The sequence below is a fragment of the Tachyglossus aculeatus genome, chromosome 4 (genome assembly GCF_015852505.1).
Source record: "Tachyglossus aculeatus isolate mTacAcu1 chromosome 4, mTacAcu1.pri, whole genome shotgun sequence".
In the NCBI taxonomy this organism is placed as follows: Eukaryota; Metazoa; Chordata; class Mammalia; order Monotremata; family Tachyglossidae; genus Tachyglossus; species Tachyglossus aculeatus.
In genome coordinates this window covers 10,033,836-10,055,599 of record NC_052069.1, presented here as the reverse complement: position 1 = coordinate 10,055,599, position 21,764 = coordinate 10,033,836, and the positions used below count along the sequence as shown (strand labels likewise).

At 47.4% G+C, this 21,764-nt stretch overlaps 1 protein-coding gene across 1 annotated transcript in view; it reads right to left on the bottom strand.

Annotated features, from left to right (window-relative positions):
* Positions 1-15,696, bottom strand: part of EVC2 (EvC ciliary complex subunit 2) — a 217,041-nt gene extending 201,345 nt beyond the window's left edge. Inside the window, exons 1-2 of the mRNA XM_038744853.1 lie at positions 15,406-15,696; positions 165-219 (exon numbers count right to left, since the gene is read on the bottom strand). Of these exons, the coding sequence (XP_038600781.1) occupies positions 165-219; positions 15,406-15,696 (346 nt within the window). The remainder of the gene's footprint in view (positions 1-164; positions 220-15,405) is intronic.
* Between the last annotated feature and the right edge of the window lie 6,068 nt (positions 15,697-21,764).

The following is a 21,764-nucleotide window of genomic DNA, read 5'->3' as shown; positions in this document are numbered from 1 at the left end:
GGCCCGCCCCTTCTCCACTAGGCCAAGATGCTGCATTCACTTGTTTAGCAATGCAAAGAGGACTTCGAAAGGCAAGTGAAAAGGCAGGAGAGGAGCTGGCTAAACTGACTGAAAGCTACTTAAAGGATTTAAACATTAAAAGTGTGATTATGATAAAAACATACCTGCTGTACTGGAGCGGCAGCTGGCTTCATCGGCATCCTTTTTAAGCAAAAAGTCCTAAAAGTTTGCAAAAGACACCAAAATATGAATTTAAAAATGCACACAAATTTAATTTTACATGATATCTGCGAAGTGTCATCCTGGGGCAAGACTAAACCAAATCATATTCTTTAAGGATTTCCAAAATTCCTGGCCATTTGAATCACAGAGGGGAAAAAGTGTGGCGAAGGGGATAGAGCACGGGCCTGGGAGTTGGAAGGACCTGAGTTCTAATCCCAGCTCCGCCACCTGTTTGCTCTCTGACCTTGGGAAAGTCGCCTAACTCCTCTGGGCCTCAGATTACGACTGTGAGTCCCATGTGGGACAGGCGCTGTGTCCAACCTGATCAGCATGGTCGCTATACGCCTGGCACATAGTCAGTGCTTAACAAATCCCATTATAAAAAGTTTTAAAGCAGCACAGGATTTAACTTCACTTAAAATAAATAGCGTTTCACCCTTACGGGAACCAAACACTTTTTCCTTCCACTCGTTCATTCATTCAATCGTATTTACTGAGCGCTTACTGTGTGCAGAGCACTGTACTAAGCACTTGGGAAGTACAAGTGGGCAACATACAGAGATCAATCAATCAATCGTATTTATTGAGCGCTTACTGTGTGCAGAGCACTGTACTAAGCGCTTGGGAAGTCCAAGTTGGCAACATATAGAGACAGTCCCTACCCAACAGTGGGCTCACAGTCTAAAAGGGGGAGACAGAGAACAAAACCAAACATACTAACAAAACAAAATAAATAGAATAGATATGTACAAGTAAAATAAATAAATAGGCCAAAAGCGAGTAAAATTGAGGAGCTGGATGTTCCCCAATACTGCAGGTGCGAGATCCAATTTTTCTTCATAAAATCAATCAATCAATCAATCAGTCAGAGATGGTCCCGACCCAACAATGGGCTCACAGTCTAGAAGGGGGAGACAGACAACAAAACATGTAGACATCATCATCAGGGTACGCGTTAAGTGCTTACGACGTGCCAAGCAACTGTTCCAAGAGCCGGGGCACAGGCAGAACAGTGCCCGGTGCTTAGAGCAGCGCTTAGCACATCGTAAGCGCTTAACAAATACCATCATTATTATATTACAAGCTAATCATTCATTCAATCGTTTTTATCAGGAGCTTGCTGTGTGCAGAGAACTGTCAATCAGCAATAGATTCAATCCTTGCCCACACCAGGCAGAACGGTGCTCGGCACATAGTAAGCGCTTAATACCATCATTATAATTATTATTACAGTGTAATCGGATTGGACCCGGGCCCCGTCCCACCCGAAGCTCACCCTCTTAATCCACATTTTTTACAGATGAGGTAACTGAGCCAGTGAAATGACCTGCCCAATCCTTCAAGACCATCAGTGACTTCTGAATTTGGAATAACTTTTCAGAAAGGTGCTATGGGAAGTTTTCTTTAGTACGATTCTTAAGAGAGAGAATTGGATGACATGTAAAATGGTGGATTCAAACATTTAAGAATTCGAGAACTAAATGGATAATTAGTTCATTATTAGTTCCCCTCCTCCCCCCTCCATCGCCCCCGCCTTACCTCCTTCCCTTCCCCACAGCACCTGTATATATGTATATATGTTTGTATGTATTTATTACTCTATTTATTTTACTTGTACATATTTATTCTATTTATTTTATTCTGTTAATATGTTTTGTTTTGTTCTCTGTCTCCCCCTTCTAGACTGTGAGCCCACTGTTGGGTAGGGACCATCTCTATATGTTGCCAGCTTGTACTTCCCAAGCACTTAGTACAGTGCTCTGCACACAGTAAGCGCTCAATAAATACGATTAAATGAATGAATGAATGAACATAGCAGACACGTGGCAGAGCCGGTATTTGAACTCAGGTCCTTCTGACACCCAAGCCCGTGCTCTATCCACTCATAATAATTGTGGTATTTGTTAAAGTGCTTACTATGTGCCAGGCACTGCTCTATGCGCTGGGGGTAGATACAAGATAATTGGGTTGGACAGAGTTCCTGTCCCATATAGGCTCACAGTCTTAATCCCCATTTTACAGATGAGGGAACTGAGGCACTGAGAAGTTAAGTGATTTGCCCAAGGTCACATATCAGAAAAGTGGTGGAGCCGGAACTTCTGAGTCCCAGGCCCGATCATTAGAAGGATTTAGTTTAGGGGAAAAAAAAAAACCCGAAACGAAACTATTGTATAAAACCATACGATTTGTTTGAATTCAACATTGTAAAATGGAATGAATTTTTGTCCAACTCAAATCAACATAAATGACTTCATGGGTTGCACAATTCAATAGAGCCCAAAATCTGAGTTTAAGAACTTTATGATTTCATGAATTTACTGTAATATTTCCGGCCCTGACTCCTCACGTGACCTGCAAACATGCAACGCAGTTGGTTATTCAGTCAATCATATTTTTTGAGAGCTTACTGTGTGTGGAGCACTGTACTAAGCACTTGGGTGTTGTCTGCCGTGTGACTTTGGGCAAGCCACTTCACTTCTCTGGGCCTCAGTTCCCTCATCTGTAAAATGGGGATTACGACCGTGAGCCCCATGGGGAAGTTGAGGATTAGAATCCAGGTCCTTCTGATTTACCAGCCCGTGCTCTATCCACTAGGCCACGGGAATCATCAAATGTTGAGTACCGTGTTTTGCACTTCATAAAAAGAGAAGCGGCGTGGCTCAATGGAAAGAGCCCGGGCTTTGGAGTCAGAGGTCATGGATTCAAATCCCAGCTTCGACAATTGTCAGCTGTGTGACTTCGGGCCAGTCACTTCACTTCTCTGGGCCTCAGTTACCTCATCTGTAAAATGGGGATTAAGGCTGTGAGCCCCCCGTGGGACAAATTGATCACTATGTAACTCCCCAGTGCTTAGAACAGTGCTTTGCACATAATAAGCGCTTAATAAAGGCCATCAAAAAATAAAAGTAGCGTGGTTCAGTGGAAAGAGGAAAGTGGAAAGAGCACGGGCTTTGGAGTCAGAGGTCATGGGTTCAAATCCCGGCTCCACCTATTGCCAGCTGTGTGACTTTGGGCAAGTCACTTAACTTCTCTGTGATTCAGTTACCTCATCTGGAAAATGGGGATCAAGACTGTGAGCTCCCCGTGGGACAACCTGATCACCTTGTAACCTCTCCAGAGCTTAGAACAGTGCTTTGCAAATAGTAAGCGCTTAATAAATGCTATTAAAAAAATGACTGATTGTTAGAGAGACATAATTCCTGCCATCAAGGAGCTTACAATCAAGAGGGAGAGATCGACACAAATCATTCACAGAAAGAAAGGAGAAAAATGGGATACTTGATCCCTGATTAGATCCCGGGTTTCAGGAAGGTGGTTCGAGAAGCATCATGGAGTAGTGGAGAGACACTGGCTTGGGAGTCAGAAGGACCTGGGTTCTAATCCTGGCTCCACCACTCATCTGCTGTGTGACCTTGGGCGAATCACTTCCAGACTGTGAGCTCGTTGTGGGCAGTGATTCACTCATTCACTCATTCAATCATATTTATTGAGCACTTACTGTGTGCAGAGCACTGTACTAAGAGCTTGGAAAGTACAATTCAGCAATAAAGAGAGACAATCCCTGCCCACAACGGGTTTACAGTCTAGTTGGGGGGAGACACACATCAAAACAAGTAAACAGGCACAATATAAATAAATAGAACTATAGATATATACATATATAGAGATACATAATAATAATAATAATAATAATAATAATGGCATTTGTTAAGCGCTTACTATGTGCCAAGCACTGTTCTAAGTGCTGGGGGGGATACACGGTAATCAGGTTGTCCCACATGGGGCTCTCAGTCTTAATCTCCATTTTCCAGATGAGGGAACTGAGGCACAGAGAAGTGAAGTGACTTGCCCAAAGTCACACAGCTGACAAGTGGCAGAGTCGGAATTAGAAGCCATGACCTCTGACTCCCAAGCTCGTGCTCTTTCCTCTGAGCCACGCTGCTTCTCATATATATATAAAATTGTTGTGGGGCGGGGAGTGAGGGATTGTTTCTCTTTATTGCTATACCGTACTTTCCCAAACACTTAGTACAGCGCTCTGTGCATATTAAGCGTTCAATAGAAACGACTGAATGATTGAATGAACTTCACTTCTTTGGGTCTCAATCCCTCATCTCTAAAATAAGGATTGAAACTGTGAGCCCCACGTGGGTCAGGGACTGTGCCCAACTCGATTTGCTTGCATCCACCCCAGCGCTCAGTACAGTTCCCGGCACATAGTAAGCATTTAACCAATACCACCATTAATAATAATAATAATGATAGAATTTATTAAGTGCTTACCAGGTGCAAAGCACTGTTCTAAGTGCTGGGGAGATTACAAGATGATCAGGTTGTCCCACAGGGGGCTCACAGTCTTCATCCCCATTTTACAGATGAGGGAACTGAGGCCCAGAGAAGTGAAGTGACTTGCCCAAAGTCACACAGCTGACATTTGGCAGAGCCGGAATTCGAACCCATGACCTCTGACTCGTGCCTCGTTCTCGCCTGTCCCGCCGTCGACCCCCGGCCCACGTCCTCCCCCTGGCCTGGAATGCCCTCCCTCCGCACATCCGCCAGGCTAGCTCTCTTCCTCCCTTCAAGGCCCTACTGAGAGCTCACCTCCTCCAGGAGGCCTTCCCACACTGAGCCCCCTCCTTCCTCTCCCCCTCCTCCCCCTCCCCATCCCCCCCGCCTTACCTCCTTCCCCTCCCCACAGCACCTGTATATATGTTGTACGTATTTATTACTCTTTATTTATTTTATTTGTACATATTTATTCTATTTATTTTATTTAGTTAATATGTTTTGTCTTGTTGTCTGTCTCTCCCTTCTAGACTGTGAGCCCACTGTTGAGTAGGGACCGTCTCTATGTGTTGCCAACTTGTACTTCCCAAGCGCTTAGTCCAGTGCTCTGCACACAGTAAGCGCTCAGTAAATACGAATGAATGAATGAACGAATGAATTTGCCCAAGGTCACACAGCAGACAAGAGGTGGAAGACTGAACCTGTATATATGTATATATCTTTGTACATATTTATTACTCTATTTATTTATTTATTTTACTTGTACATATCTATTCTATTTATTTTATTTTGTTAGTATGTTTGGTTTTGTTCTCCGTCTCCCCCTTTTAGACTGTGAGCCCACTGTTGGGTAGGGACCGTCTCTATGTGTTGCCAACTTGTACTTCCCAAGCGCTTAGTACAGTGCTCTGCACACAGTAAGCGCTCAATAAATACGATTGATGATGATGATGATGAACTGCGATTAGAACCCACGACCTTCTGATTCCCAGGCCCCTGCTTTATCCGCTACAACACGCCGAGGAGATTAAAGTCAAGGTTTCCAAAGAACTCTTGGGCAGAGTGGCGGGGATCACTGAATTTAATGAGTAACGACTAAAACTCCCAGGACACAATTGACACATTCCTCCGTGTGGTCTCCTGGATGGTCACTCGTCGCCATGGCAACTAGTTGACGTCAAATATGAGACTGAGACTTCTCAGCGGGAGACAAAGGAATTGGGATAAGCGAAGGGAAAGAATGTAGCTCCCTAAAAGCACCGCAGGAAAGTACTCAAAATTGCGGGAGAATCTCATTTCATTGTGTGACCGATGTTTTTCTGATTCTTCAATACAAAAGCCCTCCCTTTCCATCAAAAGTACCGTCCTACAGAACCTCCTTTCTCGATTCAAAGTCACATGTGCAACTTTGAGAATGAATCAATCAATCAATCGTATTTATTGAGCGCTTACTGTGTGCAGAGCACTGTACTAAGCGCTTGGGAAGTACAAGTTGGCAACATATAGAGACAGTCCCTACCCAACAGTGGGCTCACAGTCTAAAAGGGGGAGACAGAGAACAAAACAAAACATATTAATAAAATAAAATAAATAGAATAGATATGTACAAGTAAAATAAATAAATAGAGTAATAAATATGTACAAACATATATACATATATACAGGTGCTGTGGGGAAGGGAAAGAGGTAAGATGGGGGGATGGAGAGGGGGATGAGGGGGAGAGGAAGGAAGGGGCTCAGTCTGGGAAGGCCTCCTGGAGGAGGTGAGCTCCTCAAGTTACATTCCTCAAGTTACAGTACCTTGTTATAAGCTCTTTGAGGGGAAGAAGCAGCTCTGACGTGTCTTCTATGGGACGTTGGGCAAGTCACCTAACGTCTCTGGGCCTCAGTTATCTTATCTGTAAAATGGGGATTAAATCCTACTCCTTCCTACCTAGACTGTGAGCCCTATGATAATAATAATAATAATAATAATAATAATAATAATGGTATTTGTTAAGCGCTTACTATGTGCAAAGCACTGTTCTAAGCGCTGGGGAGGTTACAAGGTGATCAGGTTGTCCCACGGGTGGCTCACAGTTTTAATCCCCATTTTACAGATGAGGTAACTGAGGCCAAGAGAAGTGAAGTGACTTGCCCAAAGTCACACAGTTGACAGTTGGCGGAGCCGACACTTGAACCCAGGACCTCGGACTCCAAAGCCAGGGCTCTTTCCATAGATAGATTGATAGATTCAATCAAAGAATGGTATTTATTGAAAGCTTACTATGTGCAGAGCACTGTTCTAAGTGCCTGGGAAAGTCAGCGCTTAGAACAATGCTCAACGCTTAGAACGGTGCTTGGCATATAGTAAGCGCTTAACAAATGCCATTACTATTATTACAACACAAGAAAATTAGCAGACATGTTCCCTGCCTATAACAGCTTCTTCCACTTTAGACTGTAAGCCTCCTGAAGTCAATCAGTTGGTCATATTTATTAAACGCTTACTGTGTGCAGAGCACCATACTAAGCACTTGGGAGAGTACACGCTAACAATATAACAGACATCTTTCCTACCCGCAACGGCAGGAACTGTCTCTGATAATAATAATAATAATAATAATTATGACGGCATTTACTAAGTGCTTACTATGTGCAAAGCACTGTTCTAAGCGCTGGGGTAGATACAAGGTAATCAAGTTGTCCCATGTGGGGCTCACAGACCTAATCCCCATTTTCATTCATTCATTCATTCAACTGTATTTATTGAGTGCTTACTGTGTGCAGAGCACTGTACTAAGCGCTTGGGAAGTACAAGTTGGCAACATACAGAGCCAGTCCCTACCCAACAGTGGGCTCACAGTCTAGAAGGGGGAGACAGACAACAAAACAACACATATTAACAAAATACAATAAATAGAATAGTAAATATGTCCAAGTAAAACAGAGTAATAAATCTGTCCAAATATATTCATTCATTCATTCAATCGTATTTATTGAGCGCTTACTGTATGCAGAACACTGTACTAGGCGCTTGGGAAGTCCAAGTTGACAACATATAGAGCCGGTCCCTACCCAACAGCGGGCTCACAGTCTAGAAGGGGGAGACAGACAACAAAACAACACATATTAACAAAATAAAATAAATAGAATAGTGAATATGTCCAAGTAAGAGGCACAGAGAAGTGAAGTGACTTGCCCAAAGTCACACAGCTGACCAGTGGCGGAGCTGGGATTTGAACCCATGACCTCTGACTCCAAGGCCCGGTCTCTTTCCACTGAGCCACACTGCTTCTCTGATCTGATGGTTTTGAATCTCCCCCAGGGCATAGTATAAAATAAACACTTAACAAATGCCATAGTTCCTATTTAACAAGTGTCTGGACCAAGGTGGTGACTGCTTGGATCCAGAGGAAAGGGTAGATCTAAGAAGTCATCTTGGAGGAAAAATTGGTAGGCTTTGGATAATAATAGACTGTTCTAAGCACTGTTCTAAGCGCTGGGGAGGTTACAAGGTGATCGGATTGTCCCACAGGGGGCTCACAGTCTTAATCCCCATTTTACAGATGAGGTAACTGAGGCCCACGGTAAGTCAATCAATCGTATTTATTCATTCATTCACTCAGTTGCATTTATTGCATTTATTACTCTATTTATTTACCTATTACTCTATTTATTTATCTATTTATTTTACTTGTACATATCTATTCTATTTATTTTATTTTGTTAGTATGTTTGGTTTTGTTCTCTGTCTCCCCCTTTTAGACTGTGAGCCCACTGTTGGGTAGGGACTGTCTCTACAAAAGTACAAAATTGTACTTCCCAAGCGCTTAGTCCAGTGCTCTGCACACAGTAACCGCTCAATAAATACGATTGATGATGATGATGATGATGATTGAGCACAGAGAACTATACTAAGCGCTTGGGAGAGTACTACACTACAATAAACAGATGCATTCCCTGCCCACAATGAGCTTACAGTCTAGAGGGGGGGAGACAGTCATGGATAGAAATAAAGAAATGACAGACAGGGACATCTTGTAACTACCCCAGCGCTAGAGAAGCAGCGTGGCTCAGTGGAAAGAGCCTGGGCTTTGGAGTCAGAGGTCAGGGGTTCAAATCCCGGCTCCGCCAGTTGTCGGCTGTGTGACTTTGGGCAACTCACTTAACTTCTCTGTGTGTCAGTTACCTCATCTGTAAAATGGGATTAAGTCTGTGAGCCCCACGTGGGACAACCCGATCACCTTGTAACCTCCCCAGCACTTAAAACAGTGCTTTGCACATAGTAAGCACCTAATAAATGCCATTATTATTATTAACAAATGCCATTACTATTACTATTATTATGGGGATGAAGACTATGAGCCCCCCATGGGACAACCTGATCACCTTGTAATCTCCCCAGTGCTTAGAACAGTGCTTTGCCCATAGTAAGCACTTAATAAATGCCATTATTATTATTATTATTAACAAATTCCATTATTATCATTATTATTATGAGTATGAAGACTGTGAGCCCCCCATGGGACAACCTGATCACCTTGTAACCTCCCCAGTGCTCAGAACAGTGCTTTGCACATAGTAAGCGCTTAATAAATGCCATCATTATTATTATTATTAAAATGGGGATTAAGTCTGTGAGCCCCATGTGGGACAACCTGATCACCTGGTAACCTCCCCAGTGCTCAGAACAGTGCTTTGCACATAGTAAGCGCTTAATAAATGCCATCATTATTATTATTATTAAAATGGGGATTAAGTCTGTGAGCCCCATGTGGGACAACCTGATCACCTGGTAACCTCCCCAGTGCTTAGAACAGTGTTTTGCACATAGTAAGCACTTAATAAATGCCATCATTATTATTATTATTAAAATGGGGATTAAGTCTGTGAGCCCCATGTGGGACAACCTGATCACCTGGTAACCTCCCCAGCGCTTAGAACAGTGCTTTGCACATAGTAAGAGCTTAATAAATGCCATCATCATCATCATAAGTGCCATGGGGATGGGGGGGGGGGGAACAAAGGGAGCGAGTCAGGGCAACGCAGAAACGAGTGGGAGAAGAGGAAAGGGGGCTTACTCAGGGAAGGCTTCTTGGAGGAGATGGGCCTTCAGTAAGGCTTTGAAGGTGGGGGAGAGTCACTGTCTGTCAGATTTGAGGAGGGAGGGGGGTCCAGACCAGAGACAAGATGTGGGCAAGGGTCAGGTGTGACATGGATGAGATTGAGGCTCAGGGAAAAGGTTAGCATTAGAGGGGAAGAGTGTGTGTCTGAGAGTTCATTCATTCATTCAATCGCATTTATTGAGCACTTACTGTGTGCAGAGCACTGTACTAAGCACTTGGGAGGTGAGGCAGGGGGCAAGGTTTTGGAATGCTTTAAAACTAATGGTAAGGAGTTTTTATTTGATGCGGAGTTGGTGGCCCTACTGAGAGCTCACCTCCTCCAGGAGGCCTTCCCACACTGAGCCCCTTCCTTCCTCTCCCCCTCGTCCCCCTCTCCATCCCCCCATCTTACCTCCTTCCCTTCCCCACAGCACCTGTTTATATGTATATATGTTTGTACATATTTGTTAATTTATTTATTTATTTATTTTACTTGTACATATCTATTCTATTTATTTTATTTTGTTAGTATGTTTGGTTTGGTTCTCTGTCTCCCCCTTTTAGACTGTGAGCCCACTGTTGGGTAGGGACTGTCTCTCTATGTTGCCAACTTGTACTTCCCAAGCGCTTAGTACAGTGCTCTGCACACAGTAAGCGCTCAATAAATACGATTGATGATGATGATGGATGGACAACCACTGGAATTTTTTGAGAAGTGGGGAGACATGTCCTGTAGGATTTTGAAGCAAAATGATGCGGGTGGCGGAGTGTAAAGTATGGTCTGGAATGGGGACAGACAGGAGGCTGGGAGGTCAGCAAGCAGGCTGATGCAGTCATCCAGGCCGGACAGGATAAGTACTTGAATTAATGTGGTAGCAATTTGAACAGAGACGAAGGGGCTGATGTTAGCGGTGTTGTGGGATGATGTGGGACCAACACCAACAGGATTTAGTGATGGATTGAATATGTTGGCTGAATGAGAGAGAGAGGATTCAGGGATAGTGCCAAGGTCGCGGGCTTGTGAGACAGGAAGGATGGTGGTACCGTCCATAGTGATAGGAAAGTCATGGGGAGGCCGGGGTTTGGGTGGGAAGATAAGGATCTCTGTTTTGGACACGTTAAGTTTGGGGTGAAAAGAGGACATCCGAGTAGAGAGGTCTTGAAGTCAAGAGGAAATGCGAGACTGCAGAGAGGGGGAGAGATCAGGGCTGGAGATGGAGATTTGGGAATCATCCGCATTGAGGTGGTAGTTAAGAGAAGCAGCGTGGCTCAGTGGAAAGAGCGCGGGCTTTGGAGTCGGGGGTCATGGGTTCCAATCCCGGCTCTGCCAATTGCCAGCTGTGGGACTTTGGGCAAGTCACTTCACTTCTCTGGGCCTCAGTTACCTCATCTGGAAAATGGGGATTAAAACTGTGAGCCCTCCGTGAGACAACCTGATACCTCGTAACCTCCCCCGCGCTTAGAACAGTGCTTTGAACACGGTAAGCGCTTAGCAAATACCATCATTATTATTAATGCCATGGGAGCAAGTTCTCCAAGGAAGTGGATGTAGATGGAGAATAGAAGGGGGCCCAGAACTGAACCTCGAGGGAACCCCACAGTTAGTGGGTGGGAGGCAGAGGAGGAGATGGAGAAAGAACTGAGAAGGAGCAGTCAGAGAGTTAAGCGGAGAACCAGGAGAGGACAGTGTCAGTGAAGCTGAGGTTGGATGATGTTTCCAGGAGAAGGGGGTGGTCCACAGTGTCGAAGGCAGCTGAGAGGTCGAGGACGATTAGGATGGAGTAGGGGTCATTGGATCTGGCAAAAAAGAGGTCACTGCTGACCTTTGCGAGGGTGGTTTCTGGGGAGTGAAGGGGACAGAAGCCAGATTGGAGGGGGTCAAGGAGAGAATTCGAGGAATAATCAATGAAAAGTGCTGGGCACATAGTATGTGCTCAATAAATTATGATCAATAATCAATAAACAGTGCTGGACACAAAGTAACCGCTCAATAGATACAATTAATAATCATTAAACAGTGCTGGGCACTTAGTAAATGCTCAATAAATACGATTAACAGTCAATAAACCGTGCTTGGCACATAGTAAATGCTAAATAGATACGATTAAGAATCAATCAACAGGGCTGGGCACAGGGTAAGTGCTAAAAAAAGTATGATTAATAGTCAATAAACCGTGTTTGGCACATAGTAGACACTCAAAAAACGAGTCATCTACACGCGCTGCCTCGAATTCCTCAACACCAACTCTCTCCTCGACCCCCTCCCATCTGGCTTCCGTCCCCTACATTCCATGGAAACTGCCCTCTCAAAGGTCACCAATGACCTCCTGCTTGCCAAATCCAACGGCTCCGACTCTGTCCTAATCCTCCTCGACGACTCAGCTGCCTTCGACATTGTGGACCACCCCCTTCTCCTCAACATCCTATCCGACCTTGGCTTCACAGACTCCGTCCTCTCCTGGTTCTCCTCTTATCTCTCCGGTCATTCATTCTCAGTCTCTTTTGCGGGCTCCTCCTCCCCCTCCCATCCCTTTACTGTAGGGGTTCCTCAAGGTTCAGTGCTTGGTCCCCTTCTGTTCTCGATCTACACTCACTCCCTTGGTGACCTCATTCGCTCCCACGGCTTCAACTATCATCTCTACGCTGATGACACCCAAATCTCCATCTCTGCCCCTGCTCTCTCCCCCTCTTTCCAGGCTCGCATCTCCTCCTGCCTTCAGGACATCTCCATCGGGATGTCTGCCCGCCACCTAAAACTCAACATGTCCAAGACTGAACTCCTTGTCTTCCCTCCCAAACCCTGCCCTCTCCCTGACTTTCCCATCACTGTTGACGGCACTACCACTCTTCCCATCTCACAGGCCCGCAACTTTGGTGTCATCCTCGACTCCGCTCTCTCGTTCACCCCTCACATCCAAGCCGTCACCAAAACCTGCTGGTCTCAGCTCCGCAGCATTGCCAAGATCCGCCCTTTCCTCTCCATCCAAACCACTACCCTGCTCGTTCAAGCTCTCATCCTATCCCGTCTGGATTACTGTATCGGCCTCCTCTCCGATCTCCCATCCTCCTGTCTCTTCCCACTTCAGTCCATACTTCACGCCGCTGCCCGGACTGTCTTTGTCCAGAAACGCTCTGGGCATGTTACTCCCCTCCTCAAAAATTTCCAGTGACTACCAATCAACCTACACATCAGGCAGAAACTCACCCTCGGCTTGAAGGCTGTCCATCCTCACCTCCCTTCTCTCCTTCTCCAGCCCAGCCCGCACCCTCCGCTCCTCTGCCACTAACCTCCTCAACGGTCAATAATCCACACTTGGCACATAGTAAACGCTCTATAGATACGATTAAGGGTCGACAAACGGTGCTGGGCACCGAGTAAGCGCTCAATCAATACGATTAAGAATCAATATACAGTGCTGGGCACTGAGTAAGTGCTCCAAAAATACAATCAATAGTCAATAAACCGTGTTTGCCACGTAGTAAATGCTCAATGGGTATGATTAACGGTCAATAATCCGTGCTTGGCAAATAGTAAATGCTCTGTAGATATGATTAAGTGTCGCTAAACGGTGCTGGGCACCGAGTAAGCGCTCAATCGATACGATTAAGAATCAATATGCAGTGCTGGGCACGGAGTAAGCGCTCCAAAAATACGATTAATAGTCAGTAAGCCGTGTTTGGCACATAGTAAACGCTCAATGGGTATGATTAACTGTGAGCCCGCTGTTGGGTAGGGACTGTCTCTCTCTGTTGCCAACTTGTACTTCCCAAGCGCTTAGTACAGTGCTCTGCACGCAGTAACTGCTCAATAAATATGACTGATTGATTAACTGTGCGCCCGCTGTTGGGTAGGGACCGTCTCTCTATGTTGCCAACTTGTACTTCCCAAGCGCTTAGTGCAGTGCTCTTCACACGTAAGTGCTCAATAAATACGACTGAATGAATGAATGAATTAACGGTCAATAATCCGTGCTTGGCACATAGTAAACGCTCTGTAGATACGATTAAGTGTCGATAGACGGTGCTGGGCACAGAGTAAGCGCTCAATTGATACGATTAAGAATCATTATACAGTGCTGGGCACGGAGTAAGCGCTCCAAAAATACAATCAATAGTCAATAAACCGTGTTTGCCACGTAGTAAATGCTCAATGGGTATGATTAACGGTCAATAATCCGTGCTTGGCAAATAGTAAATGCTCTGTAGATATGATTAAGTGTCGCTAAACGGTGCTGGGCACCGAGTAAGCGCTCAATCGATACGATTAAGAATCAATATGCAGTGCTGGGCACGGAGTAAGCGCTCCAAAAATACGATTAATAGTCAGTAAGCCGTGTCTGGCACATAGTAAACGCTCAATGGGTATGATTAACTGTGAGCCCGCTGTTGGGTAGGGACTGTCTCTCTATGTTGCCAACTTGTACTTCCCAAGCGCTTAGTATAGTGCTCTGCACACAGTAACTGCTCAATAAATATGATTGATTGATTAACTGTGCGCCCGCTGTTGGGTAGGGACCGTCTTTCTATGTTGCCAACTTGTACTTCCCAAGCGCTTAGTGCAGTGCTCTTCACACAGTAAGTGCTCAGTAAATACGATTGAATGAATGAATGAATGAAGTAACGGTCAATAATCCGTGCTTGTCACATAGTAAACGCTCAATGGGTATGATTAACGGTCAATAATCCTTGCTTGGCATGTAGTAAATGCTCTGTAGATACGATTAAGTGTCCATAAACGGTGCTGGGCACCGAGTAAGCGCTCAACAGATACGATTGGGAATGAATATACAGTGCTGGGCACGGGGTAAGCGCTCCAAAAATACGATTAATAGTCAATAAACCGTGTTTGGCACATAGTAAACGTTCAACGGGTATGATTAACGGTCCATAATCCTTGCTTGGCACATTGTAAACGCTCTGTAGATTAGATTAAGTGTTGATAGACGGTGCTGGGCACAGAGTAAACTCTCAATAGATACGATTAAGAATCAATATACAGTGCTGGGCATGGAGTAAATGCTCCAAAAATACGATTAATAGTCAATAAACCATGTTTGGCACATAGTAAACGCTCAATGGGTATGATCAACGGTCAATAATCCGTGCTTGGCACATAGTAAACGCTCTGTAGATACGATTAAGTGTCCATAAACGGTGCTGGGCACAGAGTAAGCGCTCAGTTGATACGATTCAGAATCAATAGACAGTGCTGGGCACGGAGTAAGCGCTCCAAAAATACGATTAATAGTCAATAAACCGTGTTTGGCACATAGTAAACGCTCAGTGGGTATGATTAACGGTCAATAATCCATGCTTGGCACATAGTAAATGCTCTGTAGATACGATTAGGTGTCGATAGACGGTGCTGGGCACAGAGTAAGCGCTCAATAGATACGATTCAGAATCAATAGACAGTGCTGGGCACCCAGTAAGGCGATTAACTAATGTCATCATAGTCCTTATTGTGGAGAGAAGCAGCGTGGCTCAATGGAAAGAGCCCGGGCTTTGGAGTCAGGGGTCATGGGTTCAAATCCCAGCTCCGCCACTTGTCAGCTGTGTGACTTTGGGCCAGTCACTTCACTTCTCTGGGCCTCAGTTCCCTCATCTGGAAAATGGGGATTAAGTCTGTGAGCCCCACGTGGGACAACTTGCTTACCTTGTCTCTACCCCAGCGCTTAGAACAGTACTTTGCACATAGTAAGCGCTTAATAAATGCCATTAAAAAAATATATATCCTGCAGGCTTCTGAAAGTGTCTGGTTCAGCGCGGAGGATGCCGGGAACGGTAGGCCTGGGGGGCCTTGGCCTACCTGAGCAAGGGCCGTCCGAGGACCGGCCTCCTCTTCTTCCTCCTCCTCCTCCTCCTCCTCCCTGTCCTCCTCGTCGTGGGGCAGTCCCTGCCCACCCACCAGCCTCACCAGGGCCGGGGCAATCCCGGAAGGCTCCCTGTAGGAGGAGGCGACGGCCTGGGGTTGGTACCCTCGGTCCGGGAGACACAGCCGGCTCCCCGCTGCCAACTGCAAAAGGAAGGTGACCCCCAGGAGGAGCGGGGAGGACGCCCCCGGCCGCCCCTTCCCCCCTTCCCCGCCGGCCCGGCCCATCAGGCCCCTTTGGCCTAAGGCCCGAAGCCCAGGCTCCTCCTGCCTCCTCCTCTTCCTCTCCTAAAGTTTGTCGGACCCGGCCCGGTTGCTGCAGCCCAAGAGTTCATTCATTCCTCCAATCGTATTTATTGAGCGCTTACTGTGGGCAGAGCACTCTACTAAGCGCAAAAGTTGGCAGCCCTTTTGGGGGAAGGCTGCAGGGCAATTTTTCCTCCTCCTCCTCTCCTAAAGTTTGTCGGACCCTGTCCGGTCGCCGCGGCCCAAAAGTTGGCAGCCCTTTTCGGGGAGGCTGCAGGGCAAAATTTCCTCCTCCTCCTCCTCCTCCTCCTCCTCTCCTAAAGTTTGTCGGACCCGGCCCGGTTGCTGCAGCCCAAAAGTTGGCAGCCCTTTTGGGGGAGGCTGCAGGGTAAGATTTCCTCCTCCTCCTCCTCTCCTAAAGTTTGTCGGACCCGGCCGGGTTGCTGCAGCCCAAAAGTTGGCAGCCCTTTTGGGGGAGGATGCAGGGTAAGATCTCCTCCTCCTCCTCCTCCTCCTCCTCCTCCTCCTCCTCCTCCTCCTCTTCCAAAGTTTGCGGGACCCGGCGGGAAGTCTGTGGTCCAAGGCCGCTTCTTCCTCTTCCTCCTCTTCCTTTTCCTTCCCTCCCAAGTTTTCCGCTCTGAGCTGCAGCCCCAAAATTCTTCTTCCCAAGTTGGCTGCCCTGGATGGGGAGGCCGCTCACCCGGATTTCTCCTTCCTCCAAACTTTGCAGGACCAGCCTTCTGCTTCCTCCCGCCCCTCCTCCTTTTCCTCCTCCCCCTCCTTTTCCTCCTCCCCTTCTCCCTCTCCCAAACTTTGCAGGACCAGCCTTCTGCTTCCTCCCGCTCCTCCTCCTTTTCCTCCTCCCCCTCCTTTTCCTCCTCCCCTTCTCCCTCTCCCAAACTTTGCAGGACCAGCCTTCTGCTTCCTCCCGCTCCTCCTCCTTTTCCTCCTCCCCTTCTCCCTCTCCCAAACTTTGCAGGACCAGCCTTTTGCTTCCTCCCGCCCCTCCTTTTCCTCCTCCCCCTCTCCCTCCTCCAGACTTTGCAGGACCAGCTTTCTGCTTCTTCCCGCTCCTCCTCTCCTCCCCTTATCCCTCTTCCAAACTTTGCAGGACCAGCCTTCTCCTACCTCCTGCTCCTCCTCCTTTTCCTCCTCCCCTTCTCCCTCTCCCAAACTTTGCAGGACCAGCCTTCTGCTTCCTCCCGCTCCTCCTCCCCTTCTCCCTCCTCCAAACTTTGCAGGACCAGCCTTTTGCTTCCTCCTGCTCATCCTCCTCCTCGTCCTCCTCCTCCTCCTCCTCCTCCTCCTCTTCCTTTTCCTCCTCCTCTTCTCTCTCCCCGAGAGTTTGCTGACCCGAGCCTGGAGGCGGCTGCACACATCTGCTTCTTCCCAAGTTGGCAGCCCAGGACCGGCCGTGCCCCCCAAGGCCTCCGAGCCCCCCTGGACCCCAGGCTCCCCCATCCCTGGCCCGGACCCCGAGGCTACCAGTCCCCAGACAGAGGGACAATGGGGAAGGAGGAGGAGGAGGAGGAGGTGTTGTCACCCGTCGTCTGGGGACGGGTTCATTCAGTGATCGGCGAGATGAGAGAGAAAGAGAGAGAGAGAGATAGAGAGAGACCGGGGACGTTTTATATACAATTTAAGTTTTATATACAATTTATTCCACGAGGTGAATTGAATTTATGTAATTGTTTAGGCGCAGTGAATTGAACTTCCCTTTCGGGAGGAATATAATCAATTAGCAATATTAGAGCTTCCCTACATGGGAGGAACACAATCATACGTTAATCGCACGTGGGTGAGGCGGCTAGCTCTCACCCATGTGCACTTCCCACTCAGGAAGAATCCACTTACTTTCCCACATGGGAAGAATTCATGACATTACCCGCGCACGTGCTGGGCGGCTAGCTCTCACCATGTGCTCTCCCTACATGGGAGGAATCCACTCATAATTCCCGTCAGCAGCGGGATACCTGGGTCCCACCCACGAGACACTCACCCATCCCGCGGCCCTTGCCTCAGTGTGTTGGTTCTGGTTGTAGAGCGGGCATCTGGCCTTCTGGGCAGGGAGAGACACGTGGGCTGCTACCGCTGCTGCAGCGGTGGCTGCTCCTGCTGCTGCGTGTCCTGGTGTTCTGACCCCGAAGGTCAGAGGCGACAGGTATTTATTGCCTGTGCCCCTAGGCCATTCCAGCTTCCGGCCTCAGTCTATCCAATCTCTGCCCTCCCCCATCCTCCATACCTAATTTGTTTGGCACAGGGGCGAGGAACACCTTCTGTATTCCCAGCTTGGGCTGTCAATCTGGCAGATTTGGTCGTGGGGGCGGTATCCCACCCTCACTTCCCAGTTCCGCCTTCTGGCTCAATCAATCAATCAATCAATCGTATTTATTGAGCGCTTACTATGTGCAGAGCACTGTACTAAGCGCTTGGGAAGTACAAATTGGCAACACATAGAGACAGTCCCTACCCAACAGTGGGCTCACAGTCTAAAAGGGGGAGACAGAGAACAGAACCAAACATACCAACAAAATAAAATAAATAGGAAAGAAATGTACAAGTAAAATAAATAAATAAATAAATAAATAGAGTAATAAGTATGTACAACCATATATACATATATACAGGTGCTGTGGGGAAGGGAAGGAGGTAAGATGGGGGGATGGAGAGGGGGACGAGGGGGAGAGGAAGGAAGGGGCTCAGTCTGGGGCTCAGGTGGTCACAAGATAGCTTTTGACCTTGAGATGGCCGGTACCCGAGGGTCACCTCGGGACAGGTGTGGGCTCCCTTCTGGTGGCCCACTGTCGCTTTCGCACCTTTCCATCTCCCCCATCCCTTTCTTGCCCTTCCTCGGAAGCCCCAGGTCATCCACCTCTACCATCCCCTCCAGAATCTAGTAGCCATCGTCTACCACCCCTCTTGTCCCAACACCCATTTCTTTACCCATTTTGATCCCTCTCTCACATTACTTTTCTCTTTCTCCAGGCCCACACTGATCCTCGGGGACTTCAATATCCACTTAGATTTTCCAGGTGACCCCTCTGCTGCCCCTCTTCTACCAGTCCTCAACCCCGCCGACCTCCTGCTCCATCCCACCTCGCCATCCCGCCCACTTGGTCACACACTCCATCTCATCATCTCCAACCACGGCACAATGTCTACGCTCGCTAAGTCTGAAATCCCTCCAACCGACCACGGCCTCCTCCCCTGCCTTCTTTTCCACGCACCTTTTCCCCATAAATCTGTACTGTTCCCCCACAGGGACCTCCAATTTTCAGACCCCATTCAGTTTTCTCAACTCATCATGCCCCATTTAATAATAATAACAATAATGGCATTTGTTAAGCGCTTACTATGTGCAAAGCACTGTTCTAAGTGCTGGGGGGGGATACAAGGTGATCAGGTTGTCCCACGTGGGGCTCGCAGTCTTAATCCCCATTTCACAGATGAGGGAACCGAGGCTCAGAGAAGTTAAGTGACTTGCCTGAAGTCACACAGCTGACAAGTGGCGGAGTTGGGATTAGAACCCATGACCCCTGACTCCCAAGCCCGTGCTCTTTCCACTGAGCCACGCTGCATTTAGCCTCCAGACCCAAGCTACCTTCCCTCGATGACCAAATAGCCCCTCTCAACAGCACCCTCTCTACTGAACTCAACTCACTCGCTCCCCTATCCCTTCGTCGATCTCGGTACCACTATCCCACAGCTCTGGATCACCTCCACAGTGCGACTCCTTTGCTCATGCTCGAGCCGCAGAGCTCTGCTGATGGAAATCTAAATATCGGGCTGACCTCATCCACATCAAGTTTATCCTTGCATGCTTTAACTCTGCCCTCTCCTCTGCCCGCCAAAATTACTTCACCCTTATCGACACCTGTGCCCATCGCCCTCGCCAGTTGTTACAGATGTTTAATTCCCTCCTCAAACCGCCCTTCCCCTTGCCTCTCCCATGCCTTGTCCCCAATGAGCTGGCCATCTACTTTCATTTCATTTTTCATTTAATCGTATTTATTGAGCGCTTACTGTGTGCAGAACACTGTACTAAGCGCTTGGGAAGTACAAGTTGGCAACATACAGAGACGGTCCCTACCCAACAGCAGGCTCACAGTCTAGAAGGGGGAGACAGACAACAAAACATATTAACAAAATAAAATAAATAGAGTAATAAATATATACAAACATATATACATATATACAGGTATATACAGGTAAATACGAGTCAGGAACCCTGGGCTCTAGTCCAGCTCTTCTAAAGACCTGTTCGACGGCCTTGGGCAAGTCTCTTGATGATGATGATGATGCTGGTATTTGTTCAGCACTTACTATGTGCCAAGCACTGTTCTAAGCACTGGGGCAGAAACAAGGTAATCAGGTGGTCATCACAGTCTTCATCCCCATTTTACAGATGAGGGAACTGAGGCCCAGGGAAGTGAAGTGACTTGCCCAAAGTCACACAGCTTACTTCATGAAGAAAATTAACACCATCAAGTGTGAGCCCCCTAAGATCTCCCCTGCCCCTCCCCAGTCTCTCCCACCTCGTGCCCCTTCTTCAACTCTCCCATCCTTCCCAGCAGTAGCTCGAGAGATCTCCTGCCTTCTCTCAAAATCCCCTCATTTCCACCTGTGCATCCGACCCCCTTCCTTCACACCTTACCAAAACACTTGCCTCCTCCCTTCTTCCCTCACTAACAGCCATCTTCAACCAGTGGCTTCTTCCTCACTGCTTTCAAACATGCCCATCATCATCATCGTCATCATCATCAATCGTATTTATTGAGCGCTTACTGTGTGCAGAGCACTGTACTAAGCGCTTGGGAAGTACAAATTGGCAACATATAGAGGCAGTCCCTACCCAACAGTGGGCTCACAGTCTAGAAGGGAGAGACAAAACCAAACATACTAACAAAATAAAATAAATAGAATAGATATGTACAAGTAAAATAAATAAATAGAGTAATAAATATGTACAAATATATATACATATATAAAGGTGCTGTGGGGAAGGGAAGGAGGTAAGATGCGGGGAAGGAATAGGGGGACAAGGGGGAGAGGAAGGAAGGGGCTCAGTGTGGGAAGGCCTCCTGGAGGAGGTGAGCTCTCAGTAGGGCCTTGAAGGGAGGAAGAGAGCTAGCTTGGCGGATGGGCAGAGGGAGGGAGGGCATTCCAGGCCCGGGGGATGACGTGGGCCGGGGGTCGATGGTGGGACAGGCGAGAACGAGGTACGGTGAGGAGATTAGCGGCGGAGGAGCGGAGGGTGCGGGCTGGGCTGGAGAAGGACAGAAGGGAGGTGAGGTAGGAGGGGGCCAGGGGATGGACAGCCTTGAAGCCCAGGGTGAGGAGTTTTTGTCTGATGCACAGATTGATTGGTAGCCACTGATGATTTTTGAGGATACCCATGCCTCCCCTATCCTAAAAAAACCCTCCCTTGACCCCACGGCTCCCTCCGGTTATCACCCCATCTCCCTCCCATCATTCCTCTCCAAACTCTGTGAGCAAATTGTCTGCACTCACTGCCCCAAATTCCTCTCCTCCAATTCCCTCCTTGACCCCCTCCAATCTGGTTTCCATCCCCTTCCCCTTCAGTCCACAGAAACTGCCCTCTCAAAGTCACCAATGACCGTCTTTTTGCCAAATCTGATGGTCTCCACTTCATGCTAATCCTTCTCGATCATCCCCCTTCTCCTGGAAATGCTCTCCAACCTTAGCTTTATCATCATCATCATCATCAATCGTATTTATTGAGCGCTTACTATGTGCCGAGCACTGTACTAAGCGCTTGGGAAGTACAAATTGGCAACATATAGAGACAGTCCCTACCCAACAGTGGGCTCACAGTCTAAAAGGGGGAGACAGAGAACAAAACCAAACATACTAACAAAATAAAATAAGTAGAATAGATATGTACAAATAAATAAATAAATAAATAGAGTAATAAATATGTACAAACATATATACATATATGCAGGTGCTGTGGGGAAGGAAAGGAGGTAAGATGCGGGGGATGGAGAGGGGGACGAGGGGGAGAGGAAGGAAGGGGCTCAGTCTGGGAA